The sequence below is a fragment of the Otolemur garnettii genome, unplaced genomic scaffold, assembly GCF_000181295.1.
Source record: "Otolemur garnettii isolate 467f Iridium unplaced genomic scaffold, OtoGar3 scaffold00181, whole genome shotgun sequence".
Taxonomy (NCBI): Eukaryota; Metazoa; Chordata; class Mammalia; order Primates; family Galagidae; genus Otolemur; species Otolemur garnettii.
The window spans coordinates 1397350-1408214 of record NW_003852576.1 but is presented as its reverse complement, the minus strand read 5'-3'; the positions used below and the strand labels follow the sequence as shown (position 1 = coordinate 1408214).

Here is a 10865-nt window from a genome sequence, read left to right as displayed (position 1 = left end):
ATGGCCTACAAACACATGAAAAAATGCTCATCATCCTTAATCATCAGAGAAATGCAAATCAAAACCACTTTGAGATATCATCTAACTCCAGTAAGATTAGACCACATCACAAATTCCCCAAACTACAGATGTTGGTGTGGATGTGGAGAGAAGGGAACACTTCTACACTGCTGGTGGGAATGCAAGCTGATACGGCCTTTTTGGAAAGAAGTTTGGAGAATGCTCAAGGAACTAAAAGTAGACCTACCATTTGATCCTGCAATTCCTCTACTAGGTATATACCCAGATGATCAAAAATTATTTTACAACAAAGACATTTGCACCAGAATGTTTTTTGCAGCCTAATTCATAATAGCCAAGACATGGAAACAGCCCAAGTGCCCATTGACCCATTAATGGATTAACAAATTGTGGTATATGTACACCATGGAATACTATGCAGCCATAAAAAAGGAGGCTTCACATCTTTCATGTTTACCTGGGTGGAGCTGGAACATATTCTTCTTAGTAAAGTATCTCAAGAATGGGGAAAAAGTATCCAGTGTACTCACTACTACCATGGAATCAATGTATAGCCACCTACACACTCATATGAATGGCAAAACATAACTATAGTCCATAAAGTAGAAGGGAAGAGGAGAGAGAGGGGAGGGGAGGGGGGATGTTGGAGGAGGGAGGGCATGTGGGGGACCTCCCCTAATGTGCATGATGCCATGGTACATTTCAAAACTATTAAGAAATAATATTCTGTATTAAGAAATGCATTCAACTTTGATATGAAGACAATGACAATTAATGACATGGTGGGGCATGGGGGAAGGGAAGACCAGACAGAGAAGGAGGGAGGAGGTGTGGGCAAGAAGAAAAAAAAAAAGAAAGAAAATAGTGACTAATTTTCATATAAATTGTATTTAATTTTGGCCAAAGTACATTACTTAAACATTACTTTTTAATTCAACATGTTAATATGTTGTTTATCATATTACATCCTCATTTATAAGTGGAATATGTTTGTAATTTCTCCTTTATAATAATTATTTTCTCCAATTTTAATATCAGGTGTATCCAGATTAAGTGGAATGATTTTGAAGTATTTCTTATTCTATTGTCTATAAGATTTGGCATGATTTATTTTTTTGAAATTATCTTTTACTTTTATATAATTAAATATACTAATAAATATTAGTTGTCTTTTTTTGAGACTTTGTAGAAAACAAAATAAGGAGAAGTTAACTGATCAAAGTATTCTATAATAGACATACTCCTATCTGACAATGTGAATGTTACTTTCTTTGCATTATTATTACCATTATTGCTTAATATTTCATTATAGCAATCGTCTGATTTCTTTTGTGAATGTGTTTATCTTCATTCGTTCTTTGTGAGGTGTTTGTTCTCATTCCTTATGTTAAACTTTGTTATTGTCATTAAATTTAGCCTTTAAAAAAAAAAAGAAGGCTTGGTGCCTGTGGCTCAAGTGGCTAAGGTGCCAGCCACATACACATAAGGTGGTGGGTTTGAATCCAGCCCGGGCCCACCAAACAACAATGATGGCTGCAACCAAAAAAAAAAAAAATAGCCAGGTGTTGTGGCGGGAGCCTGTGGTCCCAGCTACTTGGGAGGTGGAGGCAGGAGACTCGCTTAAGCCCAGGAGTTGGAGGTTGCTGTGAGCTGTGATGCCACGGCACCCCACCCCGGGTGACAGCTTGAGGCTCTGTCTCAAAAAAAAAAAAAGGAGTGAGTATAATTGTGATGGATGTGTTACTTAGTTCAATGTAAGCATTTCACATTGTATATCGAAGCAGTACCCTAAACCCCATAAATGCATCAATGTACAAAGTTATGATTTAATAACAAACAATTTTTTAAAAAGTATATATTGAGTATTACAACTTTAATACGTTTTTTTCCTTGCTCAGAATGTGTATACATTTTTGGACACACTCAGTATTATTGTTTTATATCTCTTATTTTTCTGATCATCTCATTATACAGCTCACGGTGGCTGTCTGGTGGCTTCCGTGGCCCACTAGATAACTTTCCACACTCCTCATTTTAGGGTTCTCCATGTCCCCTGGTCTATTCCCACCCCACTTTCTAGCCCACGTCTCCCACAGGTCCCCCCACTCGCAGTCCCCCAGGCAAGCTGAACCCCAACATGCCATGTGAGTTCTTCCCCTATTCAGACTCTTTCTTCTACCTATAGCAGCCCCCCCCCCCGTTTTCTGTGGGTACCAATCTAACACATCCTTCAAGACTCAGCTCAAGGTGTCACCTTCTCTGTGACACCTTCTCTGCTATCTTTCTATCTTTAAAGGGCCAGAGCACTTTGCCTCTATGTTACGAGGGACTTACATTTTCACCTTATGTTATGGGTAGTTTTACAAACATTTCATATTAGCTTGTTCCTTGACGTCAGAGACTGACTCTTAGGATCCTCATTATGCCTCATAAAAATATCACAGAAAGGTTTGGTTTTGGAATCTGATTCAGAGTTTCTAACCTTAAGCAAGTTATAGCTCTGTCATTTACCTGTATATGTGGGGATTATACGACTTTAAGTCTTCTGTTACATTTCATTTAAAGTAACAATGTATATTAATTTCCCATTGCTGCTGTAGTCAAACCACATCTTGGTTTTGGTGTCATAAAGCAAAACACAGATTTATCATTTTAATCATTCTACAGGTCAGAAATCTTAAAATCAACATGTCAGGAGGCTGCATTTCTTCTGGAGGCTCTCGGGGGAGATCCTGCCTTGCCTTCTCCACCTTCTAGAAGCCACCTGCTTTCCCTGGCTCAGGGCCCCTTCCTGGCATCACTAACCCTGCTTCCTTGGTGCCCCTGCCTGGCCCTCCTGTGTTCACATTAGCCCCACCAGGATAACCCCCCGCCCATCGCTAATCTTTAATTCAATCACACCTGCAAGTTCTCTTTTGCCAGGTAGCATCATATATTGAGGTGTAGGGGGTTAGAATGTGGTTACTTGGGGGAGGGCAAGATTTTGTGGACACACTTCCTAAAGCCCCACCCCGTTGCTGGTCACAGTAAGTGTGTGGTACACGTGAATTTCTTCTCTTCCATTTACCACTGTTTCTTACTGGGTTTCATTCTCGGCTAGAATGTGAAAAAATTATGGCAGCAAAATTCAAAAAATGGAGGTCAGGAAGTGTCTTCAAGAGTCTGAGCCTCACACTGTTTCCCTCTTACACTATGATTTCATTTTAAAATTTCACTTTGTGGCCTTCAGGCAGCCCTTCCTCCTCCTCTGTATCTGATCAAAGACGGGCCTAACCTCAGTTGCTTTTCACTTGAGTGAAGAAGCCTTTGCCAGCAGGGGGTGTAGAGAACCCCCTGGTGACAAGCAGGGAGGAATAGGCCGGTGGATGAGGCCGCTGGTCGACAGGGAATGCCGAAGCCTCGGCACAGACTTGTCTGCCTGCTCAGCCCCAATTCCTTCCTCTTTTTGTCTCCAAGGCCTTCCCCTCTTTCCAAAGTTCACCTCCCTTCCTGTGACTCCTCAGGACTCTGCCTCCCTTGGTCCCTGTCATTCTCTCCACTCCTCCAGTCCCCTCCCAGCTGTGTCCCCAAGTCTCTCCTACCAACTCTAGCCCTTGAAGTCAATCCCCACCTTTCTTTCTTTCTTTCTTTTTTTTTTTTTTGAGACAGAGTCTCACTATGTTGCCCTGGGTAGAGTGCTGTGGTGTCACAGCTCACAGCAACCTCAAACTTCTGGGCTTAAATGATTCTGTGGCCTCAGCCTCCCAAGCAGCTGGGACTACAGGCACCTGCTACAATGCCCAGCTATTTTGTTGTTGCAGTTGTCACTGTTGTGACAGGCCCAGGCCGGGTTTGAACTGCCTGCCGCAGTGTATGTGGCCGGCGCCCTAACCACTGAGCCCGGGTGCAGAGCCAGCTCCCACCTTTCTTCTCCTTCCATAAACTGCTCGCCCACAAGACTAAACTGATGTCCACGCTGTTGTCACGTCCCATTTTTTATTTCTCCACTCCTACATTTTGACTTCTGTCTGACAAGTGCAAACAGGCAAATCTCAAGACCCGAGTCTTCCTCTTGTCCCACTCTGCCCAAGCATTTCACACGTGGGCTGTTCCTAGACACTTGGTCCTTTGGTTTCCGAGTCACAGCTTTCTCTCAGTTCTCCTACCTTTTAACCTTTCATTCTAAGTAAATTCAGAGTTTGTTCCCCTCTCCATCCATGCTCTGTGTCTTTGTTTAGAAGAAACAGAGAGACGGCAGAGACAGAACTGCCTTAAAGCACCAATACGTAACTGTTCTCTTTCTCGGGCAGGGATGTGGAGGCGAGGGAAGAGCAGGAGGATCCAGGCTCCTATTCAGGAAGTCAGGACCCATGGATGAGCTACCTGAGTAAGGAGTGAGACTAAATCCAGACTGTAACCCACCAGCGTCGCTTCCTTAAGGGAAATTCATGCCCATTTGAAGCCTCCACCCAGGGGAGGCCCCCAACTGCCCCTCATTTGCATTGTTCTAAGCTGCAGAAGACCCTTCCCCAACCCACAGAAACTTGGGCTCCAGATAAAAAGAGAGAGAAGCTCCTTCGACAACAGATGACCGAGAGATCCAGCTCCTGTCTCCAAGTGAAGCCCAATGCCAACACTCTCTGCGGCTGGCCGAAATGCAGAGCCATAGGCCCCACGCCAGGCCTCCCAAATCAGAATCACCCAAGATTCCTGGGCAATTGTGTGCACTTCACAGTTGGAGAGACAGAAACCTCACCTACTCACGTGAACAAGGACCTTTACCAGGGGTCCTCAAACTTTTTAAACAGGGGGCCAGTTCACTGTCCCTCAGACCGTTGGAGGGCTGGACTGCAGGCCCTGGGATGAGTTGGCTGCTAAGCAGGACAGGCAGCAGCGGCAAAAACACCCAGCAGGGCAGATAAATGTCCTAGGTGGGCTGCATGTGGCCTGCGGGCCGTAGTTTGAGGACGCCTGACCTTTACTCTCAGATCAGGAAAAGGCCGACTGGTGTCCTGTGTTCGGGTTCATCTTCCACTCCACACAAAGTCCAGAATCCATGGCCCATTTCAGTTTAATATAAGTAGCATCATGGTTATTGACGTGTGATCTTGGACAGTGAGTGCCCCTGTTAAGGGTTGAATCATGTCCCTGAAAATTTCGCATGTTGAAGTCCTGGCCTCCCACACTCAGACTGTGACTTTGAGAATGGGTTGTTGCAGATGTGGGTAACATAAAGTCACACTGGAGTAGGGGGCACATCTAATCCAATATGACCCGAGGTTTTATATAATGGGGACCTTTGGACATAGGAAGGGGCAGGGAGAACACAGGAGACCATCCAGGGAGAACGCCCTGTGAGGATGAAGGCAGGCATCAGAGTGATGCTTCTACAATTCAAGGAGCACCAAAGATGCCAGCAAACCATCAGAAGCTAAGGAAGAGGCCTGGTACAGATTCTTTCTCGCAGTCCTGAGAGGAACCAACCCTCCTCACAAACTAATGCGGCCTTCAACTTGTCACCTGAAAAGGAGGCTCTAGATTGAATTGGATGGTCTCCTTCCAGCTGAACTTTTATGACCTGCTATTTCATTTAAGATTTCATGACCACTATGTCGGGGCCTAGGAACATGGATTAATACTTAACTTCCTGCATGTTTTTAAACATTCCTTCTTCATTGTGTTTAAATTCCATGAAACCAGCTAGTCGCCTCCTGGAAAGCCTTAATTCTGGCTCACACTTACTTGTTGTACAGGACGATATCCGGCCTCCACACCAGGTCGCTGGGGATCCTGATGGAGTCCAGCCCGTCATACTGGTCTCGGTCCCAGGTGAGGTAGGCATCGTGCCAGATTTGGCGGATCCACAGATAGGCCGTCAGAATTTGGTTTCTTTCATCCTGCACAGTGAATCCAGATGTGACTTTATCCAGTAGACACCTCAACCAGATGTCTTCCATCTTTAGGACAATCGTTCTTCATAACAAGAATTTTAAGAACATTACTCTATTTTCAATTAATGAGAGCTTTTTTTCTGTTCTATCCCTTTGATTGACTACCAACACCACATTTATTTTTTTCTTTCTGGATTTACTGTTCAGGACGCAAGGTAGACACATTTTTAAGTCTTTGTATCTTTGTAGAGATCTACTGCTCATATTTCTCTGAAAACTGATCAACTAGTGATACACAGGGCGGCTATGAAGTTCGTATGCTGCACACAGACTTTGTGGCCACCCTGTATTTGAATGAGACAGTCAGGAAATAATACAGCGTCCAGAAGAAAAATCTGTCAAGTTTCGTAACATTGTGTGAGTAAATGTAATAAGCATTAAATCATCATCTTACAATATGACCTTCTTTTTTTTCAAATTGAAATTAAATTCACGTAACATAAAATTCACTATTTAGACTACTTTAAAAGCGTTCAGTGGTTTAAAGTACATTCAGAATGTTGCCTAACCATCACAACTATCTAATTCCAGAACATTTTAATCATCCCTACAAAGGAACCCTGTTAACCATTAAGCAGTCATGGCCATTTCCCCCTCACTCCCCAGCCCCTGGCAACCACTGTTCTGCTTTCTGACCTTATGGATTTACCTGTTTTGAACAACTCATCAAAGGGAAGCATGCAATATATAATACCAACTTTCTTTAGACGGGTATAGTTAATGACCAGGATTAGCTAACATTTAGTGAAATTAATTAGTCTTGTAAAAAGCTTCCTTCCCCTGGCAGCTTGCACCCAGAGCTATCTACTTGAATTCCTTCTTGAACTCCACATCCCCTTTGGAAAGCATGATTGTTGCCATTCTAAGAACCATTACAAAGGTTCACCACTATCTATCACTCACCATGTCCTTAATCTGAGAAAGTGTGATCTGCAGCGTGACGTTCAGAACTTTATCTGTATCTTCCACTGGACGGAGAGCATTGGAGTAGTCTTCAAAAAGGTCATTAAACAACTTCTGAGCATATTTTCCGTCTGCTGTTTCTACAGCTGCTCAAAAAGAGAGACCTAGATCACCATTCAGAGCGTTGTGTGTATTTCAAGACAAAGAGCACCAGTCTGAGCTCAAAAATTGGGGACAAGCTGTGGGTTGATGGAAGGCTTGTTTTTCTGGCCCTCATCACCCAGACTGGCGAGTGTCAGGATGGAGCTCGGAGCCCTCCTGTGCAGTTGGGTCATTTTGGTTTTCTCTGCCCTGTCCCAACCCACCTTCCACCAGAGAAATGGCCCCAGATAAGCCACCAGCTTCTCACCTCTCGGTCTGGATGCGGCAAAGTAAATCCAGCAGAAGGAGAAGCAGGGATGGCACCAGTTCATCTTTTTGCTGAGCCCCTAGGGAATCCCAGTCAGGCAGCTGGGACTTCCACTTCCTTTGTGAATATGAAGGGTCTGGGCGCAGACAGCCCTCACACTGCAGTCTGGCGGCGGCACACGGACAGCTCGGGCTTGCACTGCACACAGAACCGAGGTCCTGAGACCCAGACCCGCTCTCCCTCCCCTCCTGTAACCTGAGCCTGGCAGCTCCGGTAGCTGTAATGCCAGGAACTCGGGGTGGGTTGGTCTGGTAGTGTGTGGAGAGTCGGGGGTGGGGGGTGGGGGGCATCCCAGGTGAAGGTCCTTAGCCACCCTCAGCAGGAACATCCCACCAAAGAGCAGAAGGTAGGAGCAGGATTCAGGGTTACGCCTGACACCCCAGAGACACCACCTGAGCAGAATGAGAGCTCTCTAGTCCTGCAGTGATCAGTTCCAGCCTGAGACCACAGAGGTAAGGCTAAGACTAAGTAAGGTAAACGGATCCAGCTGTGGGGCAGCCACCCAGAAGGGGTCTATGTGCCCACATTGCCATGAGCTCCGGAACACATCAGCATTTGGGTCTATTCTCCGCCTCTGCTTCTCATCACTCCTCTGCTGACCCACTGTGCACAGCAGCTAATGTGTGTAAGTTTAAGTGAGAGGGCGCGTTGGAGGGGAGAAGAGTATTGGTGCCTTCAAGAAGCGCCAGCACCGTGAATTGGATTTGAAGTCGAGCACCTGGATTTAACTGCCAGCTCAAACCCTCACCAGCAATACAATTCTGGATAAATTCCCTGACCTCTCTGAGCCTTCCTGACTATAGACTGGGGAAAATATTCCCTCCCTCCCAGAGCTACAGAGATCCTGGACATGAGAACACTTTGTAAATGGGGGTGATTTTCACTCTGATCAGCTTTGCAGATCCAGAATTTCTGCATTTCCTAAGTCATTAGGGGTTTACCAGTTCTAAAAAAAAATTTTGTAGATGTTTCAAAGGCTATCAGCATGAGTGTGACTCAACCAACTAAGTGTGAGACTTTCTGCATTTGAATCTTTACATAAAATTTCAGTCATTTCTCATATGTAATCTCATTTTGCTCACACAAAAGAATGTCAATTTCTCGTTGCCATGTCTGAGAATTCATGTCTGTTCCTTATTTTGCCTGGAGAAACTGCCTTGGGAAACCAAATTAAGATAATTTGGTTGCCTGGAATCAGAGCACGGAAATTGGATGGCTTGATTTCATCAGGTTACAGCCATCTGATGAGCCGCACCACTCCTCTTCAGGAATATCCGTGAGTGGAACAGACACTCAAGCCATCAGCAAAGCGTGTTTCTTAATTGCTTATCTGCTTGCGTTGATTGTGAAGATAATTACTTTCCTGACCCCCTAGTCTGACTCACTCAGCGAATGACATAACTCCTGGTGCTGATGTTCAGGCCTCCGTCACTGAACCATCCATTCTGGAATCTCAGAGGCTGAAGGTACTTTTGAAATTGAGTCTAATACCTCCCTTCTGCAGGAGGAAACTGAGGCTCCTGTAAAGGCCCCAGAGACAAGATCCAGACCACCTGGCCCCATCCTTTGCTCATCACAACACTCACAATATGTCTCCTCTCACTGTCTTCTGTCAACGTGGCATTTGATGCCATCTGGGTGGTGACTTTCTTGTGGGCAGAGACTCCGTATTTCTTTTACTCTCATAGCGCTCATGGGGCTGGCTTGTCATTCACACAGGATCCACCTGGAATCGTACCCCTTTCCCACGTAGGGTCCCTGCTTCCTTCCAGGACCCCTTTTGGGCATAGCTGCCGAGAACCTTTGCCCACTGGAGTTGAGTCTCCGGGGGACCTCCTGGCTCCATTCCAGGAGGATGGTGATGGCGCACCCCTTCCTTGGGGTCAGGCTCCTTTCTGACAAAGAATACTAGTGAATTCTTTTGATAAAAGACCCTCTCCCCAGCAGCAAGGGGGTTAGGGCAAGAAAGACAAATACCTTTATTTTAGCTACATGTATTTTTTAAACAAAAACTGCAAAAGTGGAGCACCATGTTTTGTGCATGTCAAGAATTTCATTCCTGGCTTGGTACCTATGGCTCAAGTGGCTAAGGCACCAGCCATATACACCTAAGGTGGGCAGGTTCGAATCCAGCCTGGGCCCGCCAAACAACAATGACAGCTGCAACCAAAAAATAGCTGGGCATTGTGGCTGGCGCCTGTGGTCCCAGCTACTTGGGAGGCTGAAGCAGGAGACTCGCTTGAGCCCAGGAGTTGGAGGTTGCTGTGAGCTGTGATGCCAGAGCACTCTACCCAGGGGGACAGCTTGAGGCTCTGTCTCAAAAAAAAAAAAAAAAGAGTTTCATTCCTCCACAAATTGACACGACCCGAATGTTTTCTTCCTTTCATTAGATGCAGAATCAGAACATGTCTAACCCATGAGGGGTCCTCAGACACCATCTAGCTGAGCTCATTCATTTTGTAGATGAAAAAATTGAGGTCCAGAGAGGTGCGGAGGCTTCCTAAGATGGCGTGGTTATCTGGGCAAGGAACCCACTGCCTGGACTCTAACCAGAGTGCTCCAGATGACCAGGTCAGCCGGCGAGAAAGCTCAGTGGAAACCACAGCCAAGTGCATGTTTAGCACACGTACGTTCAGCCAAGGACAGGTGGGACCCCGATCTGCCTGCAGGAAGGTGGATGGACAGAAGAGGCAGCTGATTCTCCATTGGGGTCTCCATCAGAGGAGCCTGAGCACTTAGCCGAAGAGTGTTGTCCTGGGCAGCACCTGCTCACCAGTGCTCACAACTCACTGAATCTGCAGGAGAGACCTCAGTGGGACTCTGCCTGGGTCTTCTATTTCCCTGCTTCTTTTAAAATTGATGGATTCATCCTGGGTGTGTGTAAACTCAAAGTTCCTTTGAAGGAAAGGTCCTCATATTCTTTCCCATGCACTGGAGTCTGCAATAGGGTTGGGAGCTAGGAAGCAAAGTCAGGTCAAAGAGAGCTACCGACGTTACCACTCTCCCAACGTTGCTTTAGCTCTGTCTTTCTTTTCTTTTCTTTCTTTCTTTTCTTTTTTTTTGGAGACAGAGTCTCACTTGGTCACCCTTGGTAGAGTGCTGTGACATCATAGCTCACAGCAACTTCCAGCTCTCTCTCTCTCTCTTTTTTTTTGAGACAGAGACTCACTTTGTTACTCTCAGTAGAGTGCTGTGGCATCACAGCTCACAGCAACCCCAAACTCTTGGGCTTACGTGATTCTCTTGCCTCAGCCTCCCAAGCAGCTGAGACTACAGGTGCCCACCACAATGCCCGACTAGTTTTTTTAGAGATGGTGTCTTGCTCTTGCTCAGGTTGGTCTGGAACTTGTGAGCTCAGGCAATCCATCCACCTCGGCCTCCCAAAGTGCTAGGGTTACAGGCGTGAGCCACCACACCTGGCTAAATAAGTGATAATTAAGAGGAAAACTTTACCCCAGCATATAACCTAATCTGTAGTTGCAATTCCACAGTCTATCTTTTCTTTCTCTTCTTTCTTTTCTCTCCCTCCCTCCCTCCTTTCC

At 45.7% G+C, this 10865-nt stretch overlaps 1 protein-coding gene across 1 annotated transcript in view; it reads right to left on the bottom strand.

Annotated features, from left to right (window-relative positions):
• CHRNA9 (cholinergic receptor nicotinic alpha 9 subunit) overlaps positions 1 to 7416 on the bottom strand; it is a 16607-nt gene extending 9191 nt beyond the window's left edge. The window contains exons 1-3 of the mRNA XM_003800690.1: positions 7264 to 7416; positions 6855 to 7000; positions 5743 to 5897 (exon numbers count right to left, since the gene is read on the bottom strand). Coding sequence (XP_003800738.1) covers positions 5743 to 5897; positions 6855 to 7000; positions 7264 to 7327 — 365 coding nt within the window. The 5' untranslated portion in view covers positions 7328 to 7416. The remainder of the gene's footprint in view (positions 1 to 5742; positions 5898 to 6854; positions 7001 to 7263) is intronic.
• Positions 7417 to 10865: the final 3449 nt, after the last annotated feature.